The sequence below is a fragment of the Malaya genurostris genome, chromosome 3 (assembly GCF_030247185.1).
Source record: "Malaya genurostris strain Urasoe2022 chromosome 3, Malgen_1.1, whole genome shotgun sequence".
Classification (NCBI taxonomy): Eukaryota; Metazoa; Arthropoda; class Insecta; order Diptera; family Culicidae; genus Malaya; species Malaya genurostris.
In genome coordinates, this window is record NC_080572.1 from 302,145,237 (window position 1) to 302,167,516 (window position 22,280).

At 39.1% G+C, this 22,280-nt stretch overlaps 1 protein-coding gene across 20 annotated transcripts in view; it reads right to left on the reverse strand.

Moving 5' to 3' along the window:
• The window catches only part of LOC131435991 (titin), a 389,662-nt gene that overhangs the window by 87,973 nt on the left and 279,409 nt on the right, over window positions 1-22,280 (reverse strand). For 19 of the 20 annotated variants that reach the window (XM_058604330.1, XM_058604327.1, XM_058604329.1 and 16 more), the window contains 6 exons: window positions 16,421-22,264; window positions 16,127-16,361; window positions 15,894-16,065; window positions 15,644-15,830; window positions 14,299-14,632; window positions 12,910-14,236 (listed from right to left, as the gene is read on the reverse strand). In XM_058604330.1, the coding sequence (XP_058460313.1) occupies window positions 12,910-14,236; window positions 14,299-14,632; window positions 15,644-15,830; window positions 15,894-16,065; window positions 16,127-16,361; window positions 16,421-22,264 (8,099 nt within the window). The remainder of the gene's footprint in view (window positions 1-12,909; window positions 14,237-14,298; window positions 14,633-15,643; window positions 15,831-15,893; window positions 16,066-16,126; window positions 16,362-16,420; window positions 22,265-22,280) is intronic. The other variant, XM_058604333.1, reaches the window with a different exon arrangement.

The following is a 22,280-nucleotide window of genomic DNA, read 5'->3' on the forward strand; positions in this document are numbered from 1 at the left end:
AAAATTTGAAGTCTGATTACAAAAATACACCTTTCCTTATTTGAATGAAATTTTGTCCCAACATAGATAATTGTGTTCTCTTTCGAAAAATGTTTTTATAACAAAAAGTTTCATTGGAATCTAGAATGATTTTGACTTTCAATGTAGTTAAGCTTTTGATGAAAAGGCAGTAGATTAAAAAATTCAAAAAACGATATTTGTTAGAAAAATGATGTTTCCTTGAAAGTATTCATCTTGCAATGTGTGAATGTTTGAAAGGGAACATAATCACCCCTTCTGGGACAAAATTTCATAAAAATTGAATAGGGTTTTTTTTTGTCTATTTAGGACATTTTTTAACTTGTATCATTAAGGTTATTTTTTGGTTTGTAAATTTTAAAAGTCAATTTTAAAGGAATTTTTTGAGTGTTTTTATTTGAAAAATTAACCGATTTTGTAAAAGTCGCTCTTTTCTTTGCAGAATTTGTTATTTTTCAACAATAACAATATGAAACAAAATACTTGAAAAAATTTTGCTATTTTCAAAAGAAAGTCGAGATCAATTTTGGAAAAACAAAATGTGCAAAGTGACATTTTAGAACAAAGTGTACATTTCCAGAAGGTTTAATTCAAATCTGAGAGGGTGTTGCCAACATTCGTTCGAGTTTGATCGAAGTTCGTCTTTTTACCTATAGAATCGACATCTCTGATTAGGACAAAATATCATTGGATTCGAAACGTTGTCCAATAGAAACTGTCTCCATGCAAGTGTTATAATTGTAATCATCGGAAAACTTGCGATATCTGTACATTTTGGATCAGTAGATAAAACCTCACTAGAATAAAATTTTCATCAAACACTCATACGCTCAAACCACAGAAACGCTCTTTCAATTGAGCTACCCTGTAGTTGTTTGAAAATTCTGCCCCTTGGGACTGAATTCAGGGTCGTGTCTAAGATGTTGTTTCTCTTCATCGACAGAATTCTGAAGTTCTGCGGATATGAAAATGTTCGAATCCAACTGCTGAGGTATTTTACTACTGTTAAAAAATCACTCATTTTGAAAGATGACAGTTAGACAAGTACATTGAGGATGCCAATGCTTAGTGTTTCTGCCTGTTTCATATAGAAAGGCTATGCAATCACTGTGAAAATAGACTTTGGAATCGAGTTACATACACCATTCGAATTTAATTTTACTCGGATCGATCTTCCGATTCCGGAGTAACGGAACCATTTCATCTGGATACAATTTTTTATTTTATTTTTTTTTATTTAGGAGTAAAGGAAAAGCCAACTGGAGCTGAGATTCTGTCATTCTCCTTCTCCAACAGGCATAAAACATACATCTTTTGAATCGCGAATTACGACGATGGATGTCAAAATTCAGCAGGTGTAAGAGATCTGCGCAATCGATCCTGGATTGGATTGAATTCGCAACAAAAACAGCTTTGATGGTATCCCGGCGAACAGATTTCTTTCAAGTTGAAATTTCTGGTTTCGAAATTATAGGTTCATCTCAGCTACGTCGGTTTCCAATTCCTGGTTCCGAAAGTCCCGGAAGTAGTAGTCGAAAGCATAAAAACGGAACTCTCTTTATTTTTTCCAGATACGACTAAGTCGATTTTTACAAAATTAAACAGAAATCAAGGTTTTACGGTCTCAGTGACTGCAAATGATTTTTGTTCGGTTGCGACTTCCCGTCCGGAGCAACTGGGTGAAGTGTGTTTATAATTCATACCATCATGTAGAGCGGAAATGTATAAGACGCCGAAATATTCCTATAAACTTGGCCTAAAACTGTCTATAAGTTGGAAAGGCTATGCTAGTGTATTTGAGCTTTTTTGTTTTAATTCAAGTTTCAAAAGTTTTTTGTGGAATTTCTTAGTAATATTTATGAAAACATGAGTTATATGAGAAAGGAATTATTACACCACTAGGTGGATTAAAATAGGTTTTTTTTTTAAATTTCTTTCAAGTTGGAATTTCTTACACGACACAACCGAAAGTCGTACCCCAATAAAAATCAAGAGCGTCTGATGGAACCAGAATACCTTTATTCGCAGACATGTTGGTGGTTTTTGATTCGGACCTTTATGATAGATAATATAGGTTCCGACGTGAAAATTTTGACATAACAGGCTGGATGCAGTATAATAATTAAAAAAAAAGAGTGGCTTTAGCTTCATGCCACCATGCTAAAAGTTTTATGCAAATTTAGTTGTTCGGTCTTCATGACATTTGGGTCTCCGAACCTTTAACAGGAAGCATATTGAAATAGAAAAATTATAGTTTTAATATCGGATCTCCCAGAAGCCGAATCGGTAAACCAGCACAATACCAAAGATCTGTTCTACCAATTGAGCCACTCTGGAGTGTTTGGGATGAGAGGAGCAAGTATTTTTGAATAGAATATCAACATGACTTTCATTTTCTGGGATTAATATTTTTCTTCTTCGCATTAAAATCTGACAAACTTCCATATGAGATTCTAGGCCATCGATTACAAAGCATGGTACGGATATTAAAATGAAAATCAGACCTCCCATTGCAATTGATGACACGTACATACATCAAGCACAATTTGTCCCGTGTCTAAAGGCATGGGATTTAATTTGGATCCGTACACACATCACTCGAATGTACATTTTTTTTTGTTCGCTCAATAATTACTTGTCGCAGAAAATGTTGACATTTTTCCAACGTGTTGTTCGTCTGGGTTCATTTTGTTTTGGCAACGTTCCGGCTAGCGGTGTTGTACAGACGTAAACAAGATTGCTATCGGTCGATAAATCACTTAGCAGTGACAATTTGGTCCGGTGTTTTGTTTTTAAATATTTCATCTAGCGCTTCTGTTAGCTTAGCTAGGCTCTGGATACAGGTGTGAAAAAGGTTAATCATCCGAAAAGTGTAGTTCTATTTTCGGATCGCTATGGAAAAGGCGGGTCAACACCAGATGAATCATAGATCGGGCAAGGCTGCCAACACTGGTTGCTCGGATCGACCTCATTTACGTTCGCCTGTGATCATTTGGGGGGAGCAAAGCTGAAACACATACGTCGCGTTATTAACTTAATTTACAATTCGCTAAGAAAAAGTAGATCAAGCGGCTTTGGCATACAACTGCTGACAAGGTTGATGAAGTGCCAAAGATACTTACAATTTAAATTCGTTCTGCTAAGCACCATAGCTCTTAATTAAAAGAATACTCTGCTGGGAAAAATTTACGCTGTCATCATTTTTAATAGGGTATTATAAGTGTTGTCATTATGAAGCTTGACGGTGCAGATGCTGCTACTATTCTAAGCAATTTTCAACTTCCTACGGACACATTTTGTACAAGCGATTGTTTGCGTGCAATATTGTACGCAATATGTACTGGCAGTTGATTTCAATGGAGTCGCGTCGTTGTTTGTTCGAATACGATTTCTTGATTTTATTTCTTCAAACGAAAATTCAAAAGTTGCATCTAGTAACCCAATGAACTTTTTCGCCTGAATCAGTAGTTCGCCAAACCTAATCCAGTTTTTATTCTAACTGCTGTCAAACCGAGATTTTCAAATATATATTTGTATATCGGGATTGTTCACACTCCCGTTGCTAAGTGCGATTCAAACTCAGTTTAGAGAAAATTGGTCTGGGTCAGTTCCGGGTTTGTCAAACAAAAACGACATACCTAATTTTGAATATTTGGTATTTCTTTTGACATGTAATTTTTTGCATGATTCCGTAATTAAAAATTGGAACTATTTCATTTTTTTAAATTACGAGAGTCTCTGATGTTACTATTTTTTCCGTTGAACTTTAAATGTTACAGAAAGTTTATCATAACAAGATTTGACTAGTGTTCGGTAGCTATGAATTAAGCATTTTCGGTAAAAAATTACGTCGCTATTACATGTACACTGGGGTCTCTATTTACGCGGATTTCCGAAGTTATGCGTTTTTTACGCCGATTTCCAAAGTTATGAGATTTTTTCGGCATTAAAAAAATTTCGATTCTAGAAGTCTCAAAATTTTTCTATGTTCCAAAGTCGATTTTCACCAAAAAAAATTTTTTTGAGATTACACCAGATCTGGACTTTTCATACATTTCTAAGATATTTGGCATCAAACAAATTTTTTTCTTCAGTTTGTTTTAGTTTTTTTAATCGGATTTCCGAAGTTACGCGATTTTTTACGCGGTACGAATCCCCTGCGTAAAAAGAGACCTCAGTGTAATTTTTTGTGTTCGATTCATAGTAATTTTCGTGAGTCATGAAAGTGATACTAGTAATGTAAGCAGTGAATTTTCGTGCGTTTCCTCCGTTTGCTCTAATCGTACTTGAATTGATTATTCTTCAAAATTATTGTCTTTTGTTCAGAGTAACCCAACCTATTATGTCCCTGCCATGGAATTAGCTTTCAAAATTTATGTACTAGTTTTCAATTTGTGAATAACATTATACAATCTCTCTTAATTTTTTTCCCTCGTTGCTCTGATGCATTTAAAACTGATGTTGAAGCACATCCTTTCTCTATGATACATCTGACTTCGCGTAGTATGAAATATAAATTTTTCATGTTTTTCATTATCGGGCGTTGACGGGTTTTAAAAAATAAGGTATTTAAAAAAAATAATCAATGAATACTGCATGCATTTGTTTGTAACTATGAGGAATACGAGTTATTGAAGGTGAAGCTTTCACATTTATTTTTCTATGTATAGTTAAGATATAACAATATCCTTCTAGAGGATGTATTTTATCACTTCGTCTCCTATATAGTTTATGAAACGTGAAGGCAGGACCGATAAAAGAGACTGAAGGCTGTTTCGATGAAGATGAAATTTACATCACTTGTTAATCAATAGTACAATGAAATAGACATCAGTTGAGTCGAAAATCTGTTTTTAAACCATGATCTTTGTAAAATTGAATTGGAGTGTAAATAAAAAAACGCTTAGTTTTTCATTCAAAGTATATTGAAAAATGAAGAACTGTGAAGTAAATTTCTAATCCATTACCTGCTCCAAATATGAGCATAAAAATTGCATGAACATATTAATTTAATTTCGAGCGAAAACAATAGTAATATCATTAGTATACATTTTAATAACAATATTTTTTGTAACCCAGAGTAGTATATAAAACCGCTCAAAGATCATATTATACCGTTTTAAAATGATATTTCCGTTTGGATTGATGAATATTCAAAATAGTGGGTCGTTCCTCCGGTACTTCAAATTACCCACCTGGGCTTAACATCTTTTTTCCGGTCCAGCTTGAAGGAAGAAATTTATATGAAATGTTCAACGGATTTTTTGTTATAATTGTTTTTTTTCGTAATGGATTTTCTATTAACGAGTGATGTACATTTTGGTGAAAAATCGATTTTTGTCGGAATTTGGTTATAATATTCTATATATTTGTGAGTCTGAGTAACTCATTTGTACTGAATCCTTTGAAGTGTTTTCTTCATGGTGGAACAACAACTTGACCAAATTGGTACTGCATAAAGCATTGCTGGTCTGAAAATTTGTTTATAAAAATCATAATTTGTTCTTTAGACAGAGCTTAGAATTTCTGTGCATAAGATGACATAAACATTTAATATATTTATCACACTTTGCCTGGATTCCTTCAATGTGATCCTTTAAAGTGAATATTTTGTTGTCTTCTTTTTGTCAATTATACGGTGAACAAAATATTTCAATATAGTCTACAAAGATACGATCAGCATTTGTTAAACTATAAATAAATCGCTGGCAATGCAATCACTGTGTAAACTACCTTTTGAAACGAATTGTCATATAACATTCGACTCAGTTCGTCGAGTTCACAGAATCTCTTTGTGTGACAAAAACGTACACTTGCTTTTCTCGGAGCTGGCTGAACCAATGTTCACAAACTTAGCTTCAAACGAAAAGTCTCCTAGAATGAAAGTTAATTTTATCCGTATTCAACTTCCGGTTCCTGAATTGCTAGGTGATATGTTCAAAAAATGTGTAGAAGGTAATATTTGTAATCAAACTAATATTCAAATGTAGGGTCCTTCGTTTTCATAGGACGCTGTTAAATTTTACTCTGGTCGGAAAATTTTTAGTTTCAAAAACGTATATTTTATACGAGCTGATGTGAAAAAAAGCGAAATTTTGTAAACACATCTTGACAAATTTTTACAAATTCAGCAAATTGAATTTTATCCAGATTTCAATTTCCGTGTCCGGAATCATAGGGTGATAGTGATAAGAATTTTTAATTGTTTAAAAAGAGGATATGGAAAACTTTAGAACGGTTTCAATTTTCTGGTCTTACTAATTGCGGGTCCAATAAACATAATTCGGTTTCGGACATACCGAAAGTGTTGGTTAAATCTCTGAAATGTAATTTGCAATGAGAAAGGTATAATATTAAAACAGCTTTTAACTTTGATGATGATAAGAAAAGATATTTGAGAGAGTATGAAGTGTGAGACGTTCCTACGAAAAAGTATCTAGAGATTTATTTGATGGTGAGTTTTCATTAATTAGGGTTTCAGACTTGTCACAAATGACTTGACTTGTCACACCTTTTTTTCCCCGTGCATTGCGATTATAACACTTGTGCAATTTTTCGAATTGTGTTTTTCCACGATAGTTCAAAATAAATTAGTTTTCAGTTTCAATTTCAATTCCTAGTATTTTGGAAATGCATTCAAGCATGGAACAATACACTGGTCAATCGCTGACCAGATGACAAAGTTTGTTTTAACACTTTCTTTTTATTTTTAATACCATTCTATTCTATTCATGCGTTCAAATGTCAAATTTGAACTCCATACGACTAAATTTGAATTTTATCTGATTTATCAAAGTTGGTCATTTTACACTTTTTTTTTTGCATTTTTTCGAATAAAATCGTCAACGACACTCGTTTCTCTGGAGCCGAATTTCAATGACACCCGAGAAAAAGTTGTTTGTAATACACCCAAACCTCCGTTTACGTAAACTTTTTCTACGTTACCTTTTTTACGCAACTCGTTTTACGAACAAAATCCCAAATAACGTAAACTTTTTTTACGAACCTACTTCGTAAAAAGAGGTTTTTGCAAATTACTACAATATGGGTATTTTCGGAAAGGGTTTGATGATTAGATGTCGAAAAATGATGTTTGAGGTGGTTCTGAATTCCAAGATGGCGATTTCCGGTTTATTGATATTCCTTGAAAACCCTTCTAATATGGGTATTTTCGGAACGGGTTTGTTGAGTGAATGTATAAAATCGATGTTTGAGGGGGTTGAAAATTCCAAGATGGCGACTTTCGGCTTATTGATATTCCTCAAACCCCCTCACAATAATCCTCAAAACCCCTACAATAACGGGTTTGGTGAGTAGATGTCGAAAACGATGTTTGAGATGGTTCTGAATTTCAAGATGGCATAGCCATCTGCTCCAAGTTCTTCATAGCCAGAATTTCACTTTATTTAGGGCACTTTCAGCAGCTTTAACAGTCTTGATAATCTGATACTGATTTGACTGGTATTTTAGTCTTGGTTTATTAAATCCGGCTATAATTTAGATCTGTCGCAGTTATTATGCTATTGCTTCAAAAATGTAAGCGCCTACTAATGAAAACCATTCCGAAAATATGCACATTGTGAAGGTATTCGGGCGATTCAAGTTATATCGACACAAATTGTAAGGGTTTTCAATGAATAGCCGAAAGCCGCCATTTTGGATTTTGGAACGACCTCAAACATCGTCTTCTTACTTCTACTCATCAAACCCGTTCCGAAAATATCCATATTCTGATGGTTTGTAACGAATATCGATGAGCCGGAAGTCACCATCTAGGAAGTTTATGCTACTTAGAACATCCTTTTCCTGCAAATACTGATCATTTTCGTTCCATAATTATTCAATAAATTATACATATCCTATAATACATATACATAATGAAAACTTTTTTCACGTTGAAAATTTCAAATAACGTAAACTTTTTTTACGACATAATTCGATTTACGAACCCCCGATTATTACGTAAATGGACTATTTCATTGAAATGGGTCATTTTGGGGTTAGTCAAACTTTGTGCTAGGAAACATAACATTGCACTCCGAAACATAACATTGAAACATAACATTGCACTTTACGTCTGCTTTGCGATTCAAATTGAACTGCCGAGTTTAGCATTAAGCAGTTCAATTTGAACTGCGTTGCACTGATGAATCAAAGCCGAAACGTAAAAATATTAACTTAGATTTCAGGTTGATTTAATAAAAAAGTGATTTTCCCATATAAATGAAGCTTCAAAAACATGAAACGTGGGCTTACTTCCATCTTCTAATTTCGGGAATACCTGATGAAGATTAAAAAAAAATTCAAACCATCATGTATTCAAAATTCCACATTTAAAAATACATGCATCTGTGTGATATCCAATATCATTAATATTTTCATCATACAGCGGAGGATTCAATCGTTGCCTGTTGAGTGCATTTAGAAACGTTCAGTTTATTTAGAATATTACCTTAAACCCAAATCAATGGACAAAATGACTCAATAGTTTTCCAACCAGTATGCGTTCAGGAGTGATCTAAAACTGAAGTGAAGAAGCAATTGCAAACTTAACTCATGTCCATAAGATTATGCTCGAGCTTTAAAAATCTTTTTCAGCATATCAATATGTCGGCTTTAGTTTGAAAAAAAACAGAAATAATTTGTCAAAATTTTCACATCAAACGCTAAATTATTTGCAAAATCAGTAAAACAAATTTGCAAACAGCTAAATAAAATCTCCGAATTTACTCAGCATGCGTTGAGATTTTCACTGAAAGAAAAAAAACTCAAAGTAAAACCGCACACTAATAGCAGTCACGAATTTATATCGATTTCAACGCTTGCTATGATAGCATGTCTCAAACCGTGCACACGGAACCAATATTTTTCCAAAATATGATACCAGTTGAACGCATACGTTTTCAATTTGAACGAATATTTTCGTTGAAACAACCGATATTGTTATTAAAACCAAATTCTGTAAGTTGAAAGCTGAATCGGTTTTAGATATTGCAATTAGTTGATTTGTGATGTTAATCGAAATATACTTTTCGATATACGTTATGATTTCCTCAATGAAAGTTCGGTATGTTGAGATATATCCTATAAATCTCGTATGGTTTAACGTAAACAGTTAGTATAATATACTATTTATATTAAACATCTGTTGAAATGTAACATCGTTAAGTATTATTTTTTGATGTGAAGTTAGTCAGAAATCTTCACTTAATTATTGCACCTTCAGTCTTCTCACTAGTAGACCAAAAAAGCAAAGTGAAGCCCTGGTTTTACATTCTCTACCCTTCGCAGATCCTTAGCGTACAGAATCATTGCATGATTAGTACTACGATCCAACTGATCAAAAATCCTTTCAGAATGGGGCTCGAACATATGACAACTGATTTGTAATACCAGTGCTCTATGTATTGAACCGCCACTCCGAGCCACGCCATTATTTAACAGCTTATGAATAAATGCTTTCAGTTTAAAATTTTTAGCCAAAACAACTAGTTTTGATAAATCATGAATCGATGTGAACATTTATCTTTCAACATTAAACTAATCGTTTTGAAGAAAAAAATACCTTGAAGATTACGTGCTGATCATTTATTAACGTGGATTTCATGAAAATAATTAGGTGTCTTCATGTCTGAGTTTCAAACGCATATAATCTCAGGGATTGAAAATTTTATTGAGTATATTTTGTTATTTGCTATCTTTTTTATTCTTAATCTCTGTACAGAAGAACTAATTTGTATGATTTGTTTAAACAAATCTTTTTAACCAAGTTCTTTTTATCATTACCAGGGTTAAGTTTATCATCAAACTGTTGATCGATAAACACTTGTTGAGGATTCATCAATTTCCTCAAATTGAATGTACACAATTTTCACAAACGCTATAATCATCGATGTCGCTTTTATTGGCATCTTTAAGTGACTAAATAAATGGTTGATATGCATTTTTTGGTTTTCTGTTGTCTCTGGTATTTAACAATAGTCAAACCACAATTTTTAAACTACTTGAATATATGTAAATCAGAAACCATATTGGTTGAATGTTAAAATATTAGTTGAAGTAGCTACCACAAAAATCAAAAACTGCGATATCGAAATTTTATGTTCGAAGGCTTCTCCGTGCATCAAAATAAACACCAGCACTCAAAAAAAATCCTCACGTTAAAAACATATAGATTCCAATGCACAGTGGGAAAAAAAACCAGGAAACCCGCAAAGAAATCGGGAACCATGGCAAAAGGCAACAAACAAGAGTGTTTTTTGTGTAAAAAGATCCAAGAAATTCAATGGAATGGTTTTTAATGGCCGCACGAATCGCCATCCTGCTCGTTTTTTCCTAAATACCCAGCAGTTTAAGGGTTTTTTTTGTAGTATTTGTTCTGTAACTTGAAAAGAAATCGAGTGCGGTCTACTGAAATAGCTTGATTTTATGTAAAAATGTCTGGAATCGAATGGAAGAGTGTACACTGGTTGCACGAAACGTTTTGGTGTCTATTTAATCCCATTTCATCCATTTCATGATATCTTATTGTAAATCGTTCTTAAATCTCGGTAAAATTTATTGGAATTTTACTAAATCTAGTTTATCTTATAGAAAAAAGTCGTCCTTCCTGGTGACTGTTTTACCCCATTTGTCCATTTCATATCTTATTGTAAATCGTCCTTAAATCTCGGTAGGTTCTTCCATTCGGTTTTACAGACATTTTTCTATAAGATAAGCTAGATTTAGTAAACTTCCAATAAGTTTTACCATGATTTAAGACCGATTTACAATAAAATGCCATTAAATGGAGGAATGGGGTAAAATAATCATCAAAACGTTTCGTGCGGCCAGTGTAGGTTCTTCCATTCGATTCTACAGACTTTTTAACATAATATAAGATAGTTTTCGTATGCTTTCTACGTGGTTCGCTTAAGACTTAAGGGTGATTCAGATGAAAATTTCACATATTGGAGGAATTGGGGTGAAATAGTCGTTTCGTGTGGCCAGTGTGGATTCTTCTAATCGATTTTCCAGACTTTTTTTTTACATAAAAGTAGGCTATTCCAGAATACCGCACTCGACTTCTTTTCAAGTTACAGAGCGAATGTTATAGGAAACCCCAAAACTGCTGTACATTTGGGGTAAAACGAGCAGGATTGCGATTCGTGCGGCCGTTGTAAATCATTCCATTGAATTCCTTGGATATTTTTACATAAGAAACGCTTTAGTTTGTTGACCTATCTCAATTAGTTCATGAGTTACAGAATTCTTTGCGGGTTTTCAAAGAGTTTTTTCCACTGTGCAATGTTATGTCCAATAGAGGTTATGTAATTTATTAGTTTTTAGTACCAATATGCATTACTAAGATTCAATATAGAACTTATTAATAGTTACAAGAAAGTAATGTGACTATTACGTAAAATTCTGTAAAAAAGTAAGTTCAGATGAAATTAATTTCCACAGTTCAATTCAAATGAACTTCGTAGAAATTTCACAAATTAGAATCTACGAAAAAAGTCAAGTAGATATTATGTGATACAAATGTGGGCTAAGAGTTCATGAGTTCATTCTGTGCTACCTATACTTCACATAAGTATCACAAGAAAATTTCTATGGATAAAAATCACATACGTTTTCACGTAGGATTTTTCTGAGTGTGGTAGGGAAATTCATCACAACCGATCCCTAAACATCTAGAAGCAAAATGTGTGTTCAAAAAAACATCATGTGATATTATTCAGCAGTAGTCAGCAGATATTATTCAGCAGTATTGCAATAAGTTGTAATCTAATTATGATAACGCTCTCGTTTCTTGCACGGAGAGCCCATCAATCGCACAATTTCAATATAAAAACTGTTGTTTCTTGAGCTGGCTCTTTCAACTGAATTTAATCATTCAATTATCATTTCGGTTTATTTTCTGATAAAAGTTTAAGGGGTTACACCGCTGCAGAATTTTAAAAAAATCGGAATGTAGAAGTAAGCATCAAAGAAGCAACGACAATAAAATATAACAGGAAAATAAATTAATAAATCAAATCGTTATTAATACAGAACATATTTTATTCGAACATCAAAAGAAAAACCATTATGAATACTTCTGTTATAAAACACTATCCTCCAAGCATAATAATTGGGCTTGAAATGCCTGAACGATGCCTGTTCAATGTAAACTGCAAGTTTAACAAGTTTACTATGGGAGGTGTGGCTTAAACCAATCGTAAAACTTGTCGGGTGGAGCTTTCATCAAACATCAATACGCTATAAAACTACTAGTGGCTAGCACATACGATTCATTCCATTAACGAACGGCTCAACGGACGGACATTAATTTCAGTAGCAAAATCTTCCGCTCTGAAAACGAAATTTTCTGTGGACAGTAGGCCACAGTTACCTTGGCAACGGCAGTCGCGAGTTTCCAGTCCAGTGTCAGTATGGCGGAACAACAGCTAACACGCAGTCAACCTTCAACCGAAAATCACGACACGGAATTTTTTCGCCATTGCCACCAAGCCGCCATTTTGTTTTTCAATTTTTAAAACTGATCATGTTTATCATGTTTTCGTAATTAAATATACATATTAAAAAGTCCTTTATAGATAATTTAGATTTCTCTTTGTCGAAATCGGGTTTGAAAGTCGTTTTTCATAGTCAATGCGTAAACTTTCTACAGGCGAAATGCCAAAATTTGTAGTTTCAAGAGAAGTAAAGGATACTTCAAATCCAATCCTACACGTAATAATAAGGTAATGACAGAATTGAATTTGGTCTTATTATGCGTAAAAGTATCAAAATATTCCAACCAGCACAACAAAAGTATTCAATTTATCAAATACATCTGTTAAAATGTACTCAAATTCTGCGTATCATTGACATTCGTCAAACCTAGATAGTACCCATTGTACTCACCTGAAAATCAGGCGATTCCGGTATCAGCAAACCTTCGCGCAGCCACTGTACCGTCACCTTCGACGGTTTGCCGAGGATTTGCGTTTTGAACTGGGCCGGTGCGCCTTCGTCCACGAGGCAGTCCTTCATTTCGGTTAGCTTCGGAGCGGCATCCTGCATGCCGGGCGTAACCACCTTCAGGCTGGCCGTGGTGTGCACTTCGCCTCCAGCATTCGATACTATGCACAGATATTCGCCTTCGTCCTCCGGAAAAGCTTCGGTGATGATCAGGGTGAACGAATCGCGATCTTTAGTCATCTGGAAGTACTTAGATGGCTTGATCTGTTTGTCACCCTTGAACCACTGAGCGACTGGGCTGGGTTTTCCGGTAACCCGTGTACGGAACTCAACGGATTGACCTTCCGGAACGGATTTGTCCTTCAGTGGTTCGATCAGATTCGGTGGACGCTCCGTTCCGGGAGTGGCCGGTTTTTCAATGATATGAGTTTCCGGAGTGTCAACGTTGCACACCGCATCGCAACGGGCTTCTCCAGCACTATTGATGGCAACACATTCGTACTTTCCGCCATCTTCGGCGTAGGCTTCAATGATCAACAGTGTGTAATTGTTGTCCTCTTCCAAAATCTTGTACTTGATGTTTGGCGAAATCTTTTGACCATTCTTCAACCAGTAAACATCGAGCGGTTTAGTTCCCGAGATCTTGGCATCGAAGCGAGCCAACTGGCCGGCTGTAACGGCAGTGTCCGAAATAGTGTTGACAAAGCTGGGTGGAATAACTCCTCCACGTCCATGCTGACGGCGGTGTTCAACGACCAAATTAGCACTGCATTTGGCAGTTCCTCCGCGGTTCTCTGCAATTACCGCAAAAACTGCCGAATCTTCCACGAAGACTTGACGAATGATCAGAACGGACTTTGTTCCGAAAGTGTGGATCTGGAAGTCGGACGAGTTATTAATCTGGAAGTTTTCGCGGAACCATTTGATCGTAGGCATTGGGTCTCCATCGAATTCCACATCAAATCGTGCCTGTTCGTTTTCGAATACACGGCATGGCTGAATTTTCTTGGTGAACACAGGTGGAGTGGCCGGTTTGACTGGTCCCTCCACTATGCGCTCCTGAGTAGTGCCCTTGTGTTCAACCTCAGTGGTTTCCGTTGCAGTTATCTTACGAATTATCTCCTTATCATCGTATACTTCTTTCTGGGTTTGCTTCTGCTGGCTAACGTGAATCTCTTTGCCTTGGACCGAAGTTTCCGACGGTTCAGGAATGATCTTTTTCCTTTCCACCGTAGATTTTTCCAAAGTTTCCGAGTCCTTGGTTTCCTCTCTGAAAATTGAGTAACGTTGTTAGTTAGTTAGTAGAACTCAACCCAATTCGATGGAACTTACAAAGTTTCTTCGTACGCAGAAGCCATACCCTTGGCCAGTGATTGACCGACGACCTTCTCGCCAGGGATTGCAAACTGGTGCTTTTCTTCGCGTAGTCTTTGTTCCTTCACTACCTGTTCGTTCTCAACCTGAGCGAGCTTGTTGTAATACTCCTCGTTCTTCTTCTTCTTAACCGTTTTTTGCCATTCCGTTTCACCGTCCTTTTTGTCCTTCGGTTTGAGGTGCTGCGTTTTCAGACCTTTCCGCTTCTTCTTGGTTTCCTCTTGCAGTGTAATCTCCAGATCGGTCTCGAGACGACTCTTCTGATAGGCGACCAGATCGTAATCGTACCAGGCTGGCGAGTAACGAAAGTTTACGGTAGTAAATAGATTTAGCGTTTTGGGGGGGCGAGGCGTTAGTGCAAGATACGGTTCCATAGATAGAGAGATTACATTAGATCAAGTTACGTTGTTACAGACACTCGTCCTGGAAACCTCCAAATAGAATAGAATCCGAAAAATTGGCATGCTTCGAGTAGTTCAAGTTTCAAAGATTATTTACAGCAGAGGGAGTTAAACAACCATTCGATCAATTCGTCTAGCCTTCGCTCCGTATACTACCCGACTACTTACCCTGCGATAGGCTAGATCTTTGTTATTTTTTACCAGAACTGTAGATATTTAAAGGTTATAAATATAAATAGCAGGACTAAAGTTGCGATCTCCTGGAAACACGCTACGAAAGGATTTACATATTCGTGGATCGGTGGGATATGATTATCACAAACAGAGCACATAACCATTGAGACATTGGCTCATACTTAGTCTTCCAGCTGTAGTCCGGGATGTCCAGTATTCCTTATGTGGGTCGTCGGGTTGCGGTCGAAGCGGTTTTCTATACACTCCCAGATGGTGCTCAAGCAGTTTGCAGTAAGGATATATAGGGATTTTTGGTAGGATTTAGGATTGAAGTCGTGATGTGATTATGGTAATTTACAAGATGTTTCTCTCAGGTGTTTGGATGGGTTTTGCAGTGGTAATTGGATTTTGCGACTGTTTTCTAGGTGATCCAGTGCAGTTTAGGTTTTGTAAGTATATTTAGTATAATTCCCCTCCAAAAAAAAAGTGAAGCGTGTCCTGTTAGTGTGTATTATTTAAAACCCTCTAGTATTTCAGTATTTTGCAGTTGGTGAGAGAGAGATTACACCAGAAGTAAAGCACTTAATCCATACTAGTATGAAGAATTGAATTCTGTTTGGGATATTGTCTGATATCGTTTCTCATATTTGCGATGGTGTGAGTGGAATAGTAGAAAGTAGTTTCTCTGGTAGCCTAGAAGTAGGCGTGTTTTCGGATGTAGTACTTACGTCTTGGAGAGTTCTTCAACACTCCACGGTAGTCGTCGTGGCGTGGTGTGATCTTCAACTCGCAAGTTGCGATCGCTTCACCAACAGAACTACGGGCGATGACTTCTACCTTTCCGGTGTCGTACTGTCGGGTTTTCGGGATGTCGAAGTGGTACATACCATCGTACGTGAGTTTGTAGCGTTGACCCTGTGGACAGATAAATCAATTACAATAGAATAGAGTTCTACTTTCTTGAATGACATCGCTCACATTGACAACAGTGTGTCCATTGATGAGCCACATAACTCTTGGTTTTGGATGACCGGTGACACGACAGCAGAATCTGGCCCACTCGCCTTCCTCGACTTCGATCGACTCTGGATGACTGACGAACGCTGGTTCCTTCTTTGGTTTCTGAGTTTCGTCGACAACCTCCGGTATACTGCGAGATAGAAGAAGTATATTCAAATCGCTACCGAACTACAGAATGCAAAACATCATACTTCAAGTTCCACAATGCTTCCATTTCTCGAATCTTCTGGATACTCTTCATACCCTTCGGCAGCTGCGAATCGTAGATAATTCCTGGTTTGCCGGTAGTTTTAATCGTAGCGCGCGTTTCATCCATACCGTACAGATTTGTTGCACGGCACAAATATTCGCCGCTATCCTCCGGATAGATCCAGGCGAAATTCATCGCAACGTAGCCAAAGTCATAGATCGGTGTAAAGCGATTCTCTGTAAAACAATTAGAATTTTAACTATCGATTATCAGATCATCCACTGTAAAGACTCACTGTATGGCAACGGTTTGCCATTGTAGAACCATTCCACCTTCATGTTCGGATCACCGACTGGTGCCAGCTGGCATTCGAACTTGGTAGCTTGCATCTCCTTCAACGTTAGCTGGTCCTTGATCTGCGTTACGAATCGTGGAGGCTGCTTGCGATCCGGATCGAACAGATCATCCTCGGTGAGGAAGATCTCTTCGGTGTACTTTTTGATAGTTGCTTCCATCTGCATCAAAGTTTCCGACTTTTGCATTCCCTTGGGAATTTGGTTCTGAAGCACAATCGACGGAAGCTTCTTACAGCTTACGTGTGCCTTGGTAACATCTTCGCCATGTTCGTTGAACGCACGGCACTCGTATTCACCGGCATCCTCAACGTAAACCGACAGAATATCCAAAGAGACGAAACCCATATCGTAAATGGTTCTGTAACGATGACCGCTAGGTAATGGTTTCCCATTTCGGAACCATTCAATACGCAGCTTAGGATCCTCCTTCGGCTCCACACGGCATTCGAAACGAACAGTGTCACCTTCGTCGACGGTCGTAGACTGAATATGAGTCACAAACTTCGGCGGGCCAAAGACACGTTCATCCTGTGTAATCAAAGTCACCTTTCCACGCTCTAATTCCTTTAGTTTGGAAGCAGTCATACCCTCCGGTAATTGTGAGTCCAAGACAATACCACCGCGAGAAACTACAGTTACCTTAGCCGTTGTGGACGCGGTTCCCCATCTGTTCGTAGCGCGACACTCGTAAACTCCCGAGTCACGCACATAAGCGTAATCCATATCCAAGGCGATAAAACCGAAATCATTCAACATGTGCACTCGAGATCCTGTAGCGAAAGGTTTTCCATTGTGGTACCAATCGATTCTCATCGACGAATCTCCAACCGGTTCAACACGGCAGTCGAAGTGAACTGGTCCACCTTCGGCGATGTCATCGTTGTCCTTAATTTCAACGATGAACTTCGGTGGACGACCCTCGTCCTCCTCGGCCATCAGTTCTTCCCGTTTGTGCAATTGCTCTTCAAGCTTCTGAATACTCTCTGTGCCTGTGCGGAAGTTGGACGGAAGCTGTGGTTCCATAATGATACCTTGGCGACCACGAACTGTCAATTTACACGATACTGTAGCCTCTCCATGACGGTTGGTGGCTTTGCACGTGTACAGACCAGAATCTCGCTGGTAGCAACCAGCGATCTCCAGAATAACGAATCCAAAATCATTGATCGTCTTGATACGTGACCCGGCCCACAGAGCTTTTCCATTGTGATACCATTCGACACGCATGCTCGGATCGTTGATTGGTGTCAAACGACATTCGAAGTGTGCCAATGAGTTTTCTGTAAGAGTTTGATCCGACGGGGTAGTTATAAACTCTGGTGGTTTACCAGAATCGTCATCCGGTGAAAGACCACCCTGAGGAATTCCAAGTCCTTCGAGTTCAGCAATTCTTTCGATAGTACCTTCCATTCCTTTCGGCAGCTGTGATTCCAGAATTATGCTACGCTTGCCCTGTACCTTCATCGAAGCCGTCGTAACAGCCTCTCCGTATTCATTGGTGGCACGACACGAATACTCTCCGGAATCTTCTGGGTATACGGGAGAGATCTCCAGAATAACAAATCCAAAGTCGCAGAATGTGCGGAAACGCGATCCAGTCTTGAGCGGTTTACCGTTCCAGAACCATTCGACTTTGAGTCTGGGATCGTCGGTTGGAGTAAGTTTACCTTCAAAGTGAGCGGACTCACCTTCCCGTAAGCTTTCAATGTTCGATAACGGAACGGTAAACATGGGAGCACGTCCACCCTCGACACGCTCACGTTCATCGCGAGTGCGAATCAAAGAATCTTCCAGCGTTTGAATCTTTTCCAGCCCTCCTTCCATTCCACGTGGCAGTTGCGAATCTAGAATCAAATTAGCCTTCGACACGCACTTCAATGTCGCTTTGGTGCTATCCGATCCATATTTGTTGGTTGCCCGACATTCGAACTCACCGGAGTTCTCTTCGTAACAGTACAGAATGTCGAGAATGACAATTCCGAAATCGTGGAACGTACGATAACGATGGCCATGGGGTAGTTTCTGTCCGTTCCAGTACCATTCCACCACTAGATCGGGATCGGTAATTGGAGTTAGTCTAGCCTCAAAGTGTGCACTCTGTCCTTCTACCAGTTTAGTGACATCCGAGATCTTCGTGATGAAACGAGGTGCTTCTCCAACGGGAGATCCAGCGGCAGTTGGTTTCATACCAGCATGGCTCTCGAGCTCACGAATCTTAGCCAATGAATCGGGCTGCAATGATTCCAAGTATACTCCTCCCTTACCGAAGCACCGTAGAGTTGCGCGTGTTGTGTCCTCTCCATATTTATTGCTTGCACGACACATGTATTCTCCCGAATCATGACTTTGTACATAGGCAATATCCAGCAGAACATATCCGAAGTCGGACACTGGTTTGATACGGTTCGAGTGACGCAACGGCTTGCCATTGTGGAACCATTCGACAACGAGCTCGGGATCATTCACTGGAACCAACGTACATTCAAAGTGAGCGGATTGACCATCTTTCAAACCCTCCAAGTTCTGAATCTGGCTTGTGAAACGTGGTTTCTGACCAGCAGACTTATCAACACATTCTAGTTCTACACTGATCTCAGCGCTTCCCCATTTGTTAGTGGCTTTACAGCTGTAAGTTCCGGAATCTTCAATCTTCGTACCTAAAATTTCAAGCACCACCATTCCAAAGGCGTAAACGGTTCGTACACGATGGCTTGCTTCCAACTGTTTACCATTGTAGAACCATTCGATGACCATTGTCTGATCACCGGTCGGGATCAGCGTAGCGTCGAAGTGTGCGATCTCACCTTCACGAATATTTGCAACGGAAATAAATTCTGAGGTAAACTTCGGTGCATGACCAGCATCTGCTTCCGTTTCTCCGGCTGCTTGTCTTCGAAGCGATTCTTCCAAATCCTGGATCTTCTCCAGACCTTCGGTACCTTTCGGGTGTTGTGTACGTTCGATTAGACTCTCCTTTGTGACACAGTAGATGGTCGACGATGTGAACGCTTCTCCGGATTTATTGAAAGCCTTGCAAGTATAGATGCCTTGATCTCTTTCGTACACCTCGGTCAAATCCAGTGTAACGAAACCGAAGTCGCTAGTCATCTTGAACCGAGATCCATGAGCAAGAACCTTTCCATTGAAGTACCACTCGATCTTGAGATTCGGATCATCTTTCGGTTCAACCTGTCCTTCCAAATGAAGAGATTCTGCTTCGTTGAGACGGAACTCGGATTGCAACTCTACCACCCATTTTGGTTTTGGATATGCAGCTTCTGGTTTCGAATCTTGGCGTTTGTAACGATTAGCCAAAGCAGCTTCCGCATCTTGTACGGCATCCAATCCTGCTTTACCTTGCGGGTGTTGGGTATCCAAATACATAGTTGTGGTGCTGGTACACCGTAACGATCCAGACGTAGATGCGGTTCCCTTGTTATTGGTTGCCTTACACGTGTATATACCGGAATCTTCGGCGTAGGCACCAGAGATGTCCAGCGAAACATATCCAAAGTCGTAGGTAGTCTTGAAGCGAGCTCCAGTGGGAAGTGGTTTACCATTGACAAACCATTCGATCTGCATAGTTGGGTCCTTGGACGGTTCAACATTGCATTCGAAGTGGACATTATCATTTTCTTTGCATTCCACGTTGTTCAGATGGGTGACGAATACAGGTGACTCATACTGTGGCTCGGGACTATCTTTGTGACCAGCTCGGGGAGCTTCTAGATCGCTAATCTTCTGTACAGACGCTGGATGCAATGTATCTCCCAAAAGCCAGTGACTACCTTCGATCTTAAGAGTAGCAGTGGAAACAGCTTCACCATAGTTGTTAGTGGCTTTGCAAGTGTAGATGGCAGAATCGTCGGCGCGAAGACCGTTTATCGATAATGTAACCAAACCGAAATCGAAAGTACTACGAATTCTAGCTCCGGTTGTGATCGCCATACCATTTTTGAACCATTCGATTCTGAGATTCGGATCGGCACGGGGTTCGACTTGAGCTTCCAAGTAAACATGTTGACCTTCCTGTAGTTTATCGTGGCTTTCCAAATGGGTCGTGAACACAGGTGCCTGTTGCGGAGTAGTATCGACGAACATGTCTGGTACTCGGTTCATGGCAGCTTCCTTGAGCTGAATCTTCTCCCATGCTTCTGGCAACAATGGTTCACCAGCAATGGAAGACTTCGACTTGACCTTCATCATAGTTGAAGAGACAGCCTCACCAGCTTTGTTGATTGCCTTGCACATGTAGACACCGGAGTCTTCTGCCACGGTCGAGTTGATATCCAGAGTGACGAAACCGAAGTCATGAGTAGTGCGGAAACGTGATCCAAGTTTGAGCTCAACACCATTTACATACCACTCGTACTTCATACTTGCATCACCTACAGGGACAACGCGGGCTTCAAAGTGAGCGTGCTGTCCTTCCCATAGTTCTGATGGACCGGTCAACAGTTGGGTAAAGATAGGTTTTTCAAATCCAGCTTCCTGTTCCGCAGGTCGTGGAGCATGTGGTTGCTCAAGTTGAATGATTTTCTTCATACCTTCTGGATGCTGCGTGTCCATCTGAATGCTTGCCTTGGTACGGATTCTCATGGAAGCTGTTGTCACAGCTTCACCAAGCGGATTGATAGCACGGCACATGTAGACACCTTCATCTTCCTCGCGAACATGGGAAAGATCCATCGATACGAATCCAAAATCGTGTTGTTTCGTGATACGTGAGCTATCTTCCAGTGGCTTTTCATTCCTGTACCATTCTACTTTTAGATTTGGATCACCAACTGGAATAAGACGACACTCGAAGTGGGCGGTTTGTCCTTCCGCGATGAAGTCAATATTCTGCAATGGTTGAGTAAACACAGGTCTCTGCTTCGTGACGGCATCTTGAATTTCTGGCCGCCTGAATGGAGCTGCACCTTCCAGTTGTTTAATTTTATCCAAACCTTCGGGATGTTGGCTGTCCGAAATGATCGATCCCTTTGCAGTGACTTGCATTTTGATGGACGACTTGCACTGACCCTTGGCGTTGATTGCTTTCACGGTGTACTCTCCAGCATCCTCGGGAACAACGTGCTGTATATCGAGAGCGACATATCCGAAATCGAAGGTGATGTGGAATCGAGAAGCGGACTGCAGAGGTTTTCCGTTATGATAGAACTCGATGCGAAGATTCGGATCATGAATCGGTACAACTTGGGCTTCAAAGTGAGCAGTTTGCCCTTCGTTGATCTCAGTGGTACCACGAAGCTCGGTAACGAAATGGGGCGCAACAATTTCGGGTTCCTGAAGCTCCAAACGTGATGGACGAGCTTGTGCTTCAAGTTTCTGGATTTTCTCCAAACCATCGGGGTGCTGCGAATCGAAAATGATACTGCGCTTATTCACTACCCGAATGTTGCATGTGCTGACAGCTTCGCCAACCAAATTGGTTGCCTTACACATGTAGGTACCACTATCTTCACCGTAGGCGTACAGAATATCCAAGGCAACGTAACCGAAGTCGTGAGTTGTACGGAATCGATGACCAGCTCGAATGGATTTTCCATTGGTGAACCATTCAATCTTTAAGTTTGGATCGTTGATAGGTTCAACGCGACACTCGAGATGGGCATAGTCACCTTCCTTCAAGTTCTCTAGATTCGTCAACGGTGTGAGGAATACCGGCTTTTGTTTAGCCTGCTCAATCTCCGGGGTCTGTGGTTTCTGGTAGCTCTCCAATTCTTTGATCTTCTGCAAACGCTGTTCATCCAATGTCTCTAAGTATAATCCAGCATTTGCTGTAGGAGCGAAATA